The sequence below is a fragment of the Lithobates pipiens genome, unplaced genomic scaffold (genome assembly GCF_037356315.1).
Source record: "Lithobates pipiens isolate NorthernLeopardFrog02 unplaced genomic scaffold, aLitPip1_a1.2 Scaffold_1, whole genome shotgun sequence".
Classification (NCBI taxonomy): Eukaryota; Metazoa; Chordata; class Amphibia; order Anura; family Ranidae; genus Lithobates; species Lithobates pipiens.
In genome coordinates this window covers 212,222,760-212,239,459 of record NW_027507685.1, presented here as the reverse complement: position 1 = coordinate 212,239,459, position 16,700 = coordinate 212,222,760, and the positions used below count along the sequence as shown (strand labels likewise).

At 40.3% G+C, this 16,700-nt stretch overlaps 1 protein-coding gene across 1 annotated transcript in view; it reads right to left on the bottom strand.

Moving 5' to 3' along the window:
* The window catches only part of LOC143988860 (cytochrome P450 2G1-like), a 33,861-nt gene extending 19,617 nt beyond the window's left edge, over window positions 1-14,244 (bottom strand). Inside the window, exons 1-4 of the mRNA XM_077488762.1 lie at window positions 14,068-14,244; window positions 13,307-13,469; window positions 12,281-12,430; window positions 7,393-7,553 (exon numbers count right to left, since the gene is read on the bottom strand). Of these exons, the coding sequence (XP_077344888.1) occupies window positions 7,393-7,553; window positions 12,281-12,430; window positions 13,307-13,469; window positions 14,068-14,244 (651 nt within the window). The remainder of the gene's footprint in view (window positions 1-7,392; window positions 7,554-12,280; window positions 12,431-13,306; window positions 13,470-14,067) is intronic.
* Window positions 14,245-16,700: the final 2,456 nt, after the last annotated feature.

The following is a 16,700-nucleotide window of genomic DNA, read 5'->3' as shown; positions in this document are numbered from 1 at the left end:
TTGGACTTTCAGCATTGATTAAAATGACTATCTTTCCACGCTTTTTATACCTGATGTAGACTATCCGGATCCATTTACCATAATTTTTTGCGGCCAACAGGAAAGCCTGCTCATTGTTTATCTGGAGAAAATTCTCTGCCTTGCATCAAGTAATCCTGTCTTACATGCCCAAAACTTAAGAGGGGTTGGTTTATTGTACCTTCACAAGTATTACCTGGCCTGCCACCTTACAAAATTAGTAGATTGGAGTATTCACATAGAGAGGAAAAGCTGGATGTCATTAGAAACACATCCCTTCATTCACTCTTGCCTGGCTTTCTTCAGAAAGGTGGCAAAATCCACTGCCTTTCCCTCAGTTCCAGGTTGCTTAACCATGATAAGAGGAAAGCCTGATTTTCCATTGGGGGAGGTAGGATAAATTTATTGAATCCAAGATCTGTCAGGTTTGGTGTCAGAAGGAAACCTGCAGTCTTCCCTTACGAATGACGAATGGGATATCATTCACAAATACATACATAAGGGTTCCATGAATGATCTAAAGTTACAGACAGTCTGGTTATTGTAGGATCCAAGGTTTAAACTGTATGTTGAGCTACATACACGCCAGGGGCAAACGTGTAGTGAGAACAGAACACTTTGCTTCAATTAAATTTAAAGAAATGTAACAAAGTAATGAAAAATAATGTAATGTGTAAAGAAATTTTTTAAAAAATGACCATTAAGTTAAATTAGGGACTTTATTTTCGTACTTCCATACACAAAATTGGTGTGCCCGTTGCACAGATCATAGCAAATCACGGCTGCTGGAGGTGCTCATGCTCAAAGGGCTGGAGGAAAAGTTCCAGGACCCTGTGGGTATAGGGTAGAAGTGATGTCAGCTTGGGGCAGACCGCCTCTATATCTCCTCCAGCCCTGTGAGCACCTCCAGCAGCCGTTCTTTTCTATCACTGGTGGGACCAGGAGACCTGCTGTGCAGATTTTGCATTTGAGCTGTACTTAATGTGAGTTCTAAAAATGTTTTATGAACTGCCCACTAGATGGTGCTTTTCCCTTTCTATACACACACAGGAGCAGTAGGGAAAATGGCATGTGATTCAGACAGGAACCGCACCGCATTCCTCTTCAAATGGCATGTGATTCTTTGAAGTGAAATTTGCGCCCATTCATTTTGTATTGATGCAAATCGCACCACATAGTATCGGTTTTGGTACCAGGAGCATTTGCGCGAGTTTTGATACTATTGGTGCATCCCTAATGCCGAATATCCAGAGTATTATTATTATACAGGATTTATAAAGCGCCGGCAGTTAACACAGCTCTTTAGTGTATAACAATATACTTTGGAAAAGTCAGGTGAAGAGAGTGAGCAGACTGCAAAGTTCAGTGAAGCAGGGTAGACATTTCAGGGGCATTAATCTTCTTCTTCCAATATAGGGCACTTACAGCTCAACTCAAACTTTAATTTTAATTTTGAGCTGGGAAGGCAAATAACCTATTTTATATTTTTGTCTCTCCATATTTTAATGATATTAAAATACCTTCTATAAAGATTTTATACAAAGGCTCTGTAATCTTACTACTTTTTTTTTTTAACACATTTTTTTCTTTGCCTATGTACATCATCACTACCTAAACCAGGACAAACCAGGGGTACCCAAACAAGTCCAGCAAATAGGGATAGCTGTTATGGAAAGGCTTAGTGTCAGGATCGTGTTGGTTATTATAAAAAAAGGTGATAAAAACCACGCTAAGAAAAATTCTGAATGAAAAGTGTAAGCAGCAAACATTCTGTGAGACATATACACAGGGAATAAACATAAAATAGATAAAGGTCGCTCTATTTAATCATGTATATACAAATGTAAAAATTAGATGATTAGAACAGCCCACAAGTGATGTGAAAATAAATCCTGATGGCAATCTCCACCATCCATCACCGTAGTGATCTTAAATATCCAACCATGTCATTAAGTTATTAGCAAAAGTCTTAACGACCCACTTAAATAGTGTAATAGGTTCTTTAACCACTTCCGTATATGCGCCGATATACGTCCCTACTTTGAAGGGGGATATGGATGTTATGGCAGCAGCTAGCTGCCATAACCCTGGTATCCTCTTCTTTGGCCAGCTGTCCGGTTTCCGATAAGAGTAGTCTTTGCGGCAGATTCGCCGTGACATCACTTTTATTGGCGACGGGCCCCCCCCACTACCGTCGCACTCCGGTGCCACTTACCAGAGCCATCAGCAGCGGCAGAGGCGATTGGATATTCACCCTTGCTAGGCATGGAGACGAGTGAGAGGAAGATGGCCCCCACACATCTCCATAACAATGCAGGGCGGAAGCGACGTCAAAACGTCACTTCCGCCCTAAGCTCTTAAAGGGCCATTTTTTTTTTTAAATGACAATATTTTTTTTTCATTGCATTTAAGTGTAAATATGAGATCTGAGGTCTTTTTGACCCCAGGTCTCATATTTAAGAGGTCCTGTCATGCTTTTTTTCTATTACAAGGGATGTTTACATTCCTTTTAATAAGAATAAAAGTGACACATTTTTAAAATTAAAATAACTTGCATGCAGAAGCAAACGCATACGTGAGTAGTGCCCACATATGAAAATGGTGTTCGAAACCTTCTAGCCATAAACATAGAAGGAAAAGTACAAACATCTTTGACCTCGCAATACCCATATCCATGGGCAAATAAACCCATTCAATACCTGGGCATTCATTTAACAACACCAAGCTCTAATTTATTCAAAATAAATTATGCCCCCCTCATTTCCTCCTTTCAACAAGAATTGAACAGACTTAAAGTCTTTTACTTATCTTGGATGGGAAAACTGGCAGTATATAAAATGGCCATTCTACCTAGGCTCTTATATTACTTTGGAGCTCTCCCAATCTCTATACCTGCAACGTTTTTTAAGGCAGTACAGACTCAACTCCACAAATTTGTGTGGGCGGATAAAAAACCAAGATGCCCCCAGTCTTCCCTGTCAAGAAGCAGAAAGATAGGAGGAAAGGGACTCCCTATTTTACAGAACTACTATACAGCAAGCATATTAGATCAGATGAAATGTTGGTTTCAATCACATGACTCGAAACACTGGGCCACAATAGAAAATCCATGGATAAAGCCTAACTCCTTACGTTCGACACTATTAGCAAATTCATTCTTAAATACACAGTTTAAATCCCCGCACCCTATTATACAACTAGTAATGGACACCTGGAGAAAGTTTTGTATAGGTGTGGAACATGATTCTAATCTTACTGAAGTTCCAACCATCCTAGCCTCAATTTGCACCTATATTAGTGACCTTCCAGTAGCTTCTTGGGAAAAAAAAGGTATCACACTAGTCACAGACCTTCTGACTCAGGGGAAAATTACCCCCTTTAAGATACTAGCCCAAAAATACTCATTTCCTATGACTGATCACTATACGTACCAGAGAATCGCAACCTTCTTAAGATCACACCCTATTATGCCCTCAAAAATTCCCCATCAGGCCTGGGCCTTTTGGAATGACACGACCAAACCAATAAAAAGGATCTCTCTTTTTTATAATTTATTACGACAAAAGAACCTTTTTACTAAAATCCCACCACTCCAAAAATGGGAAATAGATCTCTCTGCATCTTTCTCAGAGGATCAGTGGAAGAAAGCAATTAAATGTAACCACTGTTACATTAGATCCATAACCCACTGGGAATCGGCTCAAAAACTGCTCCGTAGGTGGTATTACACTCCCTATATCATGGCAAAATTCTTGCAAGGCAGCTCCAGTGAATGTTGGCACAGCTGTGGCAAAGTGGGCACACTATTGCACATGGTATGGGAATGCCCGAGTCTGCGGAGCTTTTGGTGGGCTGTATTCAAATTAATATCCAAAACTACAGGTATCATTAAGTCAGGAAACCCGGAAATGGCCATATTAAGTATCCATGTGGACCAATATCCACCCTCCTTTAGATTAATGGTTATACAGATTTTAATGGCAGCAAGATTGACAATTACCAGTAAGTGGAAATCAACCAATTCACCAAATGTCAGCGAAGTTATTAAAAGAGTAGATGAAACTTTCAAATACGAACAGATTATGGACAATATAGAAGGAAAGACGTCTCATTTCTATACTCACTTGGATCCGAAATAGACTGATTAAGTGAAAGTTTTATAGTATATAGTCCTAGTAGATTATATAGCCTCAGTATTATCTGTTGATAATGAGCCAGAGCTACAGCTCCCTTGGTAACTAACAAGATGTTGTAAAGTTGGGTTAATTCAGGGCTCGACAAACCCCGGGCGCCAGATCGCATTGGCGACTAGAATTTGTGATCTGGCGCCTGGGGCAGCACAGCGGGGGTATCCTGTCTCCTTCCACCCCCCCCCCCCCTGGCGTGATCGTGTCGGGCCGCGCCGCCGCCGGCCGGTAATTGAGGCCGCGGCTTTGAGGCCTTCTGTGGTCCTATGTTTAGTTCTGTAATCTGGCGCCATCTAGTGGTGGCTGTTGGTATGACAGCCAGCGATGCTAATGAAGCTTTCACTGCCCACCCATCTCACCTTTACTTAGAATAAAAAAAAAAAAATGTGTGTGTGTGTGTGTGTGTATGTGTATGTATGTGTGTGTATATATATATATATATATATATATATATATATATATATATATATATATATATGTGTGTTTAGGAGTTCTAACAACCTAGAGAATAAAATGGTGGTCGTTGCAATACTGTCTGTCACACCGTATTTGTGCAGCGGACTTACAAGCGCATTTTCGGGGAAAAAGTCTTATTTTTTTAATTAAATATAACAGTAAAGTTGGCCCAATTTTTTTATATTGTGAAAAATAATGTTACACCGAATAAATTGATACCCAACATGTCACGCTTCAAAATTGCGTCCGCTCATGGAATGGCGACAAACTTTTAGCCTTTAAAATCTCCATAGGCGACGTTTAAAAAATTCTACAGGTTGCACGTTTTGGGTTACAGAGGAGGTCTAGGGCTAGAATTATTGCTCTCGCTCTACCGAACGCAGCGATACCTCATGTGTGGTTTGAACACCGCTTTCCTATGCGGGCGCTACTCACGTATGCGTTCGCTTCTGCACGCAAGCTTGGCAGGACAGGGCGCATTTAAAACATTTTTTTTTTTCTTATTTTAACTTTTTATTTTTTCACGGTGCTTTTAAAAAAAAAAAATTGTCACTTTTATTCCTATTACAAGGAATGTAAAAATCCCTTGTAATTGAAAAAAACAGGACAGGTCCTCTTAAATATATGAGATCTGGGGTCAGAGAGACCTCAGATCTCAAATTTACACTAAAATCCAAAAAAAAAAAAAAAAAAAAAAAAAAAATTGTCATTTGAAAAAAAAAAAAAAAAAAAAAAATGTCCCTCTAAGAGCTATGGGCAATGACATGGAGACAGGTGGGGGGGCCGCGCTATCCTCCCCTCACTCGTCTCCATGTCAGGCCAGGGACAGGTCTGGATTGCCGTTACCGACCCGGCTCCTAACTTTTTTAGCTGGCTCCTAGATTCCAAGCAAATTTGTCAAGCCCTGGGTTAATTAATAGATTCATAGTTTATGCTCATGCACAACATCAATGGCGCAAGAGCCACGATGTACTGTTATTAAGAAATACTCCACAAATATTGGAAGTTGTAAAAATATGCTGATGTTCATTGTAATATTACTTTACTTGTCAATAATACTTTGCAAAGTATGCAACTTGGATTCTAAGTTGGAAAATATTTCAATACAAATTATTTGAAAATGGTGTTCAAACCACACATCGGTATTGCCACGATCGGTAGAGTGAGAGCAATAATTATAGCCCTAGACCTCCTCTGTAACTTAAAACATGCAACCTGTAGAATTTTTTAAACATCGCCTATGGAGATTTTTAAGGCTAAAAGCTTGTCGCCATTCCACAAGCGGGCGCAATTTTGAAGCGTGACATGTTGGGTATCAATTTACTTGGCGTAACGTTATCTTCCACAGTATAAAAATTGGGCTAGCTTTACTGTTGTCTTATTTTTTAAATTCAAAAAAGTGTATTCTTTCCAAAAAAAGTGCGCTTGTAAGACCCACTGTGCAAATACGGTGCGAGAAAATGTATTGCAATGACTGCCATTTTATTCTCTAGGGTGTTAGAAAAAAAATGTATAATGTTTGGGGGTTCTAAGTAATATTCTAGCAAAAAAAAAAAAAGTTTTTAACTTGTAAACAACAAATCTCAGAAAGAGGCTCAGTCCTTAAGTGGTTAATAAATAAAGACCAGGTCAGCTTTATCCCACAGCACCAAGCGGCAGATAATTTATGCAGGACTACTTTACTAATTCAATTCAAGCACCACAAATACCCATCTATCTCTTATCTTTAGATATCAAAAAAGAATTTGATACACTTCCGTGGCATTACCTACATTTCGTCCAGCAGCGTTGGGGCCTTGGTCCTCATTTTCTTAGATGTGTCTCATCATTATACAAAAATCCAAAAGCTTATGTTAAATATGCTAGATATAAATCAAACCTATTTGACATCTGTAGGGGTACGCATCAGGGATGTCTGCTTTCCCCACTCTTATTTTCCCTACTTATTGAACCCCTTGCTCAATCAATCCGTACTGACCCCTCTAGTAAAGGTCTAGATTTAGCTGGTCACCAACATAAACTTTGACTATTTGCTGACAATATCTTAATCTTTATGTCACCCCCCATAGTTCTGCTCCTAACCTTGATCACTTTGCCCACATATCTGGTCTAATTATTAACTATCAAAAATCTATAGTCTTAAATATATCTTTACCTCCTCATATCAAGCGCAAATTTTCTCTTGGCCCACTTCACTCCTTCTTCACCTAGGGATATCTCTCACACCCAATCTTTCTGACATTTTCACTGCCAATTATCCTCCAATTTTGCGTCAAATATCTAATCTTCTGACACAATGGTCCTCTTTACCATATTCTTGGATATGTAAAATTAACATAATAATGATGGCTATACACTCTTTACCTTCCAAAGCCCAAAGGGCAGTGGCGCCCCATGCATTAAGGGCGCACGGGTGCCGCCCCCTCTCTCCTGCCACCCTTCTATCACCAATAGATTTCTCACTCAGGTTCCAGGTGATGCATCTCCTCCATCTGGAGTAAACACAAAGACACCGATATTTAAGATCACTATGGTGGTGGATGGTGGAGATTGACATCAGGATCAATTGTGGACTGTTCTAATCATCACATTTCTACATTTGTATATACATTAATGAATATCGCAACCTTTATCTATTTCATGTTGGTTATTGTTGATCCTCTTAAAGTGGTAGCAAACTCTTCTATTCTCAAAAAAAAAAATTTCCTGCAAGTTACAAACATAATTTTACCTGTCCCCATGTAGAACTTGCAACACTGAACGACTCCCTGACAATGTCCAGGAGTTTAGAAAACTTCTCATCTTCATAATCAAAGCGATCTCCAAATATGATAGAACAGAGAACGTTGGAGAAGGAAATCATAAGCAGATCATCTGGAGCTAATGGAACATCTGGAACAGAAAATATTATCATGTGACTTTTATCTCAACCATGCTTTATCCTAAGATCTTACATTTACATTTTAAATTATTCCAAAAACTGATCTCTCTAGTTGACTGAAAACCTCTAAGGATTAGAAGAATAAAGCTGGCCATTGACTGATCAAAGGTTTGATCGGGTGTGGATGGGTATCCATAGAACTTGTTTTTAGGGGGGATCATTTGAAGGCCACTCATTCTCTGCCCCATTTTTCCCAATGTCATGAAGGGGAGGGGCTTAGTCATTATCACATAATGCGTGATAACGCTCCCCCTTCCACTGCCACATTTAGCACTTTTTGGGCGGAGAGCGTACCTGGTTTTACCATGACAATCTGAGCCACATGCAAATTCATACATGCAAATTCATGCGAAATATGCTTCAACCACATCAAGTGAAGGTATAAATAAACATATAATCAGGCAATCGATCAATTACAAAAAAATAAAAATACACCTGCATGGTACAGCATTGGCTTAAGTTGGTGGAGATTTTAAATTCTATTTGGGCAAATTAGCATCTTTATGCTATTGTGCCCTTATAGATACTGTTGTGCCCATATAGATGCTATCGTCCCCTTATAGATGCTCTTGTGCCAATATAGATGCTATTGTGCATCTATATGGGCACAATAACATCTTTATGCTATTGTACCCATATAGCTTCTGCTGTACCCATATAGATGCTTGTGCTTCTGCTCTCATAGTATATATAGCTGATGTTGTTTCCATATAGCTGCTGTCGTGCATCTATATGGGCGCAAGAGCATCTATATGGGCACAATATCAGCTATATGGGCGCAATAGCCTAAAGATGCTATTGTGTTCATATAACTCCTTTTGCATCCATATAACTCCTATTGTGGCCATACAAATGCTACTGTTTCCTATTGTGCCCAGTGACATTGACCATCATGTTGTGGGGATGCTTTTCTTCAGCATGGACAGGGAAGCTGGTCAGAGTTGATGGGAAGATGGATGAAGCCAAATACAGGACAATCTTAGAAGAAAACCTGTTATTCCGTGTACACATGACCGGACTTTCCGGCAGACTAGGTCCGACGGTCTTCCTGACAGACTTTCGGCGGACTTTCCGACTGACTTTCCGAACGAACGGACTTGGCCACACACAATCACATTAACATCTAAAGGATTCGACCGTGATGACATACGACCAGACTAGAATAATGAAGTTTATAGCCAGTATCCAATAGCTGCCCTAGCTTCGGATTTGATCCATCGGACTAGCATACAGACGAACGAAATCTAAAGTTTGTCTGATTTTTCAACAGCAAAGGTCCGATGAAGCCCACACAAGGTTGAATTGTCTGACGGATTAGTTCCGTCTGACCTTTGCTGACGAAAAGTCCGGCCGCGTGTACACATAAGAGTCTGCAAAAGACTTAAGACTGGGGTGGAGGTTCACCTTCCAGCAGGACAATGACCCTAAACATACAACCAGAGCCACAATGGAATGGTTTAGATCAAAGCATATTCATGTGTTAGAATGGCCCAGTCAAAGTCTAGCCCTAAATCCAATTGAGAATCTGTTGCAAGACTTAAAAATTGCTGTTTGCAGACACTTTCTATCCAATCTGACAGAGCTTGAACTATTTTGCAAAGAAGAATTGGCAAAAACTTTACTCTCTAGATGTGCAAAGCTGGTAGAGACATCCCCAAAAAGACTTGCAGCTGTAATTGCAGCGAAAGGTGATTCTACAAAGTATTGACTCCGGGGGGGGGGGGGGCTGAATACAAATGCACACCACACTTTTCACATATTTATTTGTAAACATTTTTAAAAAACATTTATCATTTTCCTTCCACTTCACAAATATGTGCCACTTTGTGTTGGTCTATCATCTAAAATCCCAATAAAATACATTTACGTTTTCGGTTGTAACATGACAAAATGTGGGAAATTTTGAGGGGTATGAATACTTTTTCAAGGCACTGTAAAGCCCCGTACACACGAGAGGACTTAAGTCCGACAGACTTCCGAAGGAGTTCCGTCGGAGTTCTGCTGGAATTCCGACGGAGTTCTGACAGACTTTTCGGCTGAGCGGACTTGGCCACACACGATCACACTAAACTCCGACGGATTCGAACGTGATGACGTACGACTGGATTCGAATAAGGAAGTTCATAGCCAGTAGCCAATAGCTGCCCTAGCGTCGGTTTTAGTCCGTCGGAGTAGCATACACACGAGCGAATTTTTCGAAGGGACCGGGTCCGGCGGAGTTCCTTCGGAAAAATTTGAAGCATGTTCCATATTCTAAAGTCCTTCGGACTTTGGCGAGTCAAAAGTCCGTTGCAGCCCACACACGATCGAATAGTCCGACGGACTCAGTCCATCGGACTTTGGATGTTGAAAAGTCCGCTCGTGTGTACGCGGCATAACTCTAGTTTTCTCCATGCACTCATCATATTCATCTATATCCTATGGGCCCTTAAAGTGATTGTAAAGGACATATTTATATATATATATACATAAAAAATAACAAACTTGTTATACTTACCTGCTCTGTCCATTGGTTTTGCAAATGCATTATATTGAACATACTTTAGTGGGTTTTAATGAACAAAAACACTAAATAATACCCAATTGTTTGGTAAAATATAAAAGATGATGTTATACTGAGTAAATAGATGAGTAAATACAGTAAACATGTCACACTTTACAAATTGTGCACGCTAGTGGAATGGCATCAAACTACAGTACTTAAAAATCTCCATAGGCAATACTTTATAAGACTTTACAGGTTACTGGAGCAAAAATGATTGCGTTAACAGCAATACCTCATGTGTGATGCGAACACTGTTTATATATGCATGTGCAACCTACATATGCGTTTTCCCTTTTTGTGCAACCACGTAGGGAGTGGGGGCTTTGTATTTTTTATTTATTTATTTATTTATTTATTTGTGTTCCAAGAACTTTATTAAGTTTTCAAGGAAATACATAGGTGTTAACTGTACAATCTTAAAGGTACAATTATGAAGACATCAAATGGGGCTGATACCCCTGCAGAAAAGGTAATACAAAGGTGCATAAATCAATATATAGGGAAACATAGAGGGTTATTTACGAAAGGCAAATCCCCTTTGCACTACAAGTGCACTTGGAAGTGCAGTCGTTGTAAATCTGAGGTGTAGATTTGAAATGAGGGGAAGCTCTGCTGATTTTATCATCCAATCATGTGCAAGCTAAAATGCTGTTTTTTATTTTCCTTGCATGTTTCCATCGGACCAACAGGGACTGTACTTCCAAGTGCACTTGCATTGTAGTGCAAAGTGGATTTGCCTTTCGTAAATAACCCCCATAGTAACTAAATAAACAATAATAAACATTCCTCCCCATATATCTTTATTATAATTGCAAAAGTTCATGTTATTGTAGATATATAATTTTTTTGTCAGTTGGATGAAATATCTACAAGCTATCAGAACTAGTAAGATGCATACTCTAAATGTGTAGCTCTAATCAAACTGAAGAAATTGAGAAGGTAGGGGGATTTTCGTACCCTTTGGAGAATCTGGAGGAGCTTAAGTTGCAACTGAGTGGTGGTATGGGAGCCTACTATATCTGATGTTATAATGAAGAAGAGAGGCAGAGGAGTACGTTAATCTTGGTCTGTTTGCCCAATACCTTCAGAATAGTCTCTTCACCAAGGTGGTAATGAGACTGTATATTCTCAAACGGTTTTTAAATTTAAAAACGAAGAGAAATTAAATAAGAGAAGAAGTGCTGGGTGGGGGTCGGGGTACAGATAGAGGGGTTGGAGGGATAGAAGGAAGGAACCAAAAAAGGGGAGGACCACCTCTCCCTCTGTTATAGTACCTGACTAAGAAGAGCACAAGTGAGCTATGTTTTGCATATAGTCTGTGCATAGTGGTGCCAACAAGCCAAGATAGATCTATACTTGGTCGGTGTCTTCTATTATTTATTTTATTAAACATTTTTTACACTATCTCTTAAAATTTTATGGGATCAACTTTATTGACAGCAGGGCCCCCCGCCCCAAAGCACCCCCCCTCGTGTTGAGGGACATGTGGCCTGGTATGATTCAAGAGGGAGCCGAGCAAGCGATCACCCTCCTTTCCTGACCTGCCAGGCTGTATGCTCAGATAAGGGTCAGGTATGGATTTTGGAGGAGACCCCACATCGTTTTTTTTTTTTATTGCCAGCATTCTTTTTTTTTATATTCAGCTGTCAGTGGGGAAACTCAATGACAGCTGATGAGTCATTGGTTTTTAAGGACAAGGCGGCCAGTTTCCCAGCCCGCACCTTAACAACCAGCTATTCTTCACACAGAATTGGTCAATCAATTTTTGACCGATTCAAATTCCAATTGTTCTGAAAATATGGAATTTGTTCGAAAATAAAGAAACCTAACAAATTTTTCATTTCTGCACAAGTCGCACTCATCCAAAGTAGTATCAAAGTCGCATCAATGTCCCCTCAAGTCGCACAAGTGTGAATAGAGCCTTACCAAGATCTGTAATCAGCTGTGTCCGAAGGGAAGATGAACACCCCAGGGGGGCACGTGGGAGGTGGGGCTCTGGGAGGACACCCATGGAACCCTCCCAGAACTGGACGACCAAGCTGTAGCCATCTTTTGGCTATAGCGCTGTCGGGAAGTACTGTAGTTAATTAATTTTTACTTTTTTTTTCTTTTAATGAAATTCTATGTACTTACCTTGAAACTTACTGAATTCTTCCACCAAACACAATGCTTCCTCTTGTATCTTCCCTTCAATATTCTTATTTCCAAACCCAAAACTCTTCAGTGTTCTTAACGTGAAGGTCCGCATGATTCTCCACCTTTCCCCGTTGCTGAGACTCAGCCCTGAATTAGAAGATGGTTTTGATTTATGGTATGCATCAGTAAAAAAATTTAAACATTTGCCATTTAAACTTATTCCTGAGACCCAATCTTTCTATTAATGGATTTGTTTGTATCACATTTTTATTCTGCATTGTAGATTAACCCTATAGATGTACATCTGCTGAAAGATGCTGAATATAAGCCAATTAAATCCCAGATCATCATGTTTTTTATAGCACAGATGTGTTTAATGCTGAGGCCCCCACTTGAACCACTTTAATCTGAAAGCAGACCACCCGTCATTTAAGAATATACCATTGGATGGCATCTGCTGCCATAACAAGGGTATTCAACCTCACCGACGTATAACGATGGTGGGTGGTCCAGAAGTGGTTAAGGGGAGTCCTTGGGGACCCCCAGCTCATAAGAACTAGTGTCCCCATTAGAAGAAGTGTCCCCATTTATTGTTGTTTGTGCCCCCAAAAAGGAGAGCAATCCCCTCTATTTGTCCTGTTTACCGTTACAATGGAAAGTGAAAGTAAAAGAAAATCCCAAATTTTGGGTTGTCCCCAGAAAAGTAATAGAGGGAAACTCTTCCAATGGGGACACTAGTTCTGGTGATCTGGGGGTCCCCAATAGATTACCTTAATTTGCTGGGATTTCCTCTCACTTTCTGTTTGGCTATGGGGCAGGAAGTGAAGGGAAATCTCTGCAATGGGACACAGATGGCGGAAAAAATCAAACAGGGTTATAATCCTCTCTTACACTATCCAAAATGTAAAAAAAAGTGTTGCCTATAGTTCTACTTTAAGTGTAAATATGGAATAGTAGGCTCAATGTATACAGTAAATTATTTGGAATAGACTGGACAAGTGATAATAGTCATGAGCTTTTTACCATAGCCTTGGGTGTATTTCTCAATGTGGTGTACAGGACCCCGAGCACCAAACTCTTCTGCTTTCTCTACCAGAGCTTCCTTCACCGCTTCATATCCACATATGACAACCACGGGACGAGAACCAAAGTACAAAGTGTAGACTGGACCATATTGTTTCCACAGCTTCAATATAATAAAGAAAAATCATTTCAGAGTTTTTTTTCCTTGATTCCTAGTGGAGAAAATATATGATCTAAATGCCATTCCTTGGCCAACTTATATGATAAGGCTCCATGTACACTGAAGCTCATAAACGGCCGTTTTTGTGAGTTTGGGTATTTTCCATAAACTCCCCTCTATGTTATCCTATGTATCCGTGCACACATGGATGTTTTTGGATGTTTATCAGTGAAGTTTATGGGCTGTTTTCTGAACGCCAAAAAATCACGTACAGGAGTCATTTTTCTGACCACAAAAAAATGTCAAATGCTCTTAAACGCTGTTAAACTTTGATAAACGCTCAAAAACTTGACTCACCAGGGTTTTTAATGTTTGTGATCCTTTGGAAAAAATAAAAAATAAAAAAAAGCTAAAAAATGCTAACGCTAATAAACACTATTGCAAAAACTTTAAAAAACATTGAAAGACTCACCGCAAAGCTACTGGCATTTTTAAAACGTTATTTTAACATCCAGTGTGCATGGAGCCTTATGCTACCCCTAAAAAAAAAAATCACCTTTTTCAAATGAGGACCTGTACATAGAATTAAAAATATACCAACCTTCATTAATGAGCTCACTAGCCCACCATATTTAATGTGCAGCAAAGTTCCGATAAGGGGCAGAGGTGTAGGACCTGGAGGTAGGTTATGTCTTCTGTGCATTGTGTTCCATGTTGAATAGATGAAGAAGCAGCAGATCAGTATGAGGATCCCTGTTAATATCCCTGTTATGTCCATCGTGGAAGAAAAAACTGAGACACACGGTGCTGAAGAAGAGTTTATATAGAGATCTGCTCTTCTTCTGTTGGGTGGAGCAACCCTGGAAGACCTCCAGCTCACAGCAGTCCATAAATCCTCATTCAAGAATAAGCTTTTAATGCTACTATATGATAATAAATCAATTAAAGAACAAGAAATGTAAATCCTAATAAATCTCTGTTTATGCTCAAAGTTTGCTATTGCGGGCCTTTTTTTTTTTTTTGCAGACTTATGTGGTAATGTAATATTAAATCCTCTTTTTTTAGCTGATTTAATCATTTATGCATCTTCTTCGTCTTTTAGGCTGGGTTCACACTGTTGTGCGGAGAGGTTCACAGAGGGGGTCCAGTGCGTCCCTGTTCTCCTTTTCAGGGACAAATCAGGCCCAAATTTTTGCCTGAATTCTGACCTGAAATGGAACCAAAGACACACAGGACCCTTCTGCTGTGTGCTCCGCAGCAGCCCCGAAGATGTGTGAACCGGCTCCATTGAGAGCAGGTCAGTCTCCTGTCATGGATGTGGGGAGACTAGCACTCGATTCGCAATAGTGTGAACCCAGACTGAATCCTCATTCAAGTTTAAGACGGTTCCATGATTTCTACCCCGGGTTTCCTGATTCAGGGCTACTCTATCTTTTCTTGCATTGTCTAATTTATAAGTCTCCAAACTTTCTAAACAAAGGGCCAGTTTACTGTCCTTCAGACTTTAGGGAGGCCCAGTTTGTGGCCATTGGGAGTAGAAAATGTCTGCATCAGGTGCAATGAACAATGCCCCATCTTTTGTGTCAGTGAGCCAAACTGTGCCCCAATGTTGATGTCATTGGGAGGGACTGTGCCCACCCCATTGTTGGTGTCATTGGTAAGAATTGTTCCCCATGGTTGTTGTCATTTGGAGGAACTATGGCCTTTCATTGGTGCCCGGACCAAAGGCCGTAAAAAAAAGCAAGCAGAGGGCTGCATCCAGTCCCTGGACCACAGTTTGGAGACCACCTGTATAATAGAGCCACCCTTGCATGCAGAGACTAAAATTGTGTCTCCTTACACTGTGTACATCAATCAACACAGACCCATAGCCTAGGATAGCAAGCCACTCCCTTTCACCTTCTCCCCCTTCCAACAACATTAAATGTTGCAAACTGCAAGTGCTGGGGGTAAGGATTTTAACAAAACAAAGGGGGTTATTTACTAAAGGATAATCCACTTTGCACTGCAAGTGCACGTGGAAGTAAAGTTGCTCTAAATCTAAGGGGTAGATCTGAAATGAGTGGAAGCTCTGCTGATTTTAACATCCAATCATGTGCAAGCTAAAATGCTGTTTTTTTTTTCCTTACATGTCCACCTTGGATCTACAGCTACTTTACTTCCAAGTGCACTTGAAGTGCAAAGTGAATTTTCTTTTAGTAAATAACCCCCAAAGAGTTTACTGGGGAATGTTCATTTTAATGTGTTAAGCTTAAAAGAAATAAAACACTGAGGGTTTATTTCTACAAATTAGTTATTTTTAATCATTCTTTACTATAATTGCATAGAAAGAATGTCTGTTGACGATACATTATATTGTCAAAAGTACTGGGGCGCTTGCCTTTACATGCACATGAACTTTAATGGCATCCCAGTCTTAGTCCATAGGGTTCAATATTGAGTTTGCCCACCCTTTGCAGCTATAACAGCTTCAACTCTTCTGGGAAGGCTGTCCACAAGGTTTAGGAGTCTGTCTATGGGAATATTTGACCAGTCTTCCAGAAGCGGATTTGTGAGGTCAGGCACTGATGTTGGATGGAAAGGCCTGGCTCGCAGTCTCCTCTATAATTCATCCCAACGTGTTTTGTGTGGTTGAGGTCAGGACTCTGTGCAGGCCAGTCAAGTTCCTTCACCCCAAACTCACTGCTCCATCTTTGGGGACTATAATTTGTGCACTGGTCCATATCATTTGGTAGAGGGGGATTATAGTGTGGGGCTGTTTTTCAAGGGTTGGGCTTGGCCCCTTAGTTCCAGAGAAGGGGACTCTTAAGGTGTCAGCATACCAAGACATTTTGGACAATTTCATGCTCCCAACTTTGAGAGAACAGTTTGGGGATGGCCCCTTGCTGTTCCAACATGGCTACACACCAGTGCACAAAGCAAGGTCCATAAAGACATGGATGAGTGAGTTTGACGTGAAGGAACTTGACTGGCCTGCACAGAGTAGTGACCTCAAAACCAATAGAACAATTTTGGGGTGAATTAGAGTGGAGACTACAAGCCAGGCCTTCCGGTCCAACATGAGTTCCTGAACTCAAAAATGCACTTCTGGAAGAATGGTCAAACATTCCCATAGACACACTCCTAAACCTTGTGGACGGCCTTCCAAGAAGAGTTGAAGCTGATATAGCTGCAAAGGGTGGGCCAACTCAATATTGAACCCTACGGGCGAAGACTGGGATGCCATAAAAGTTC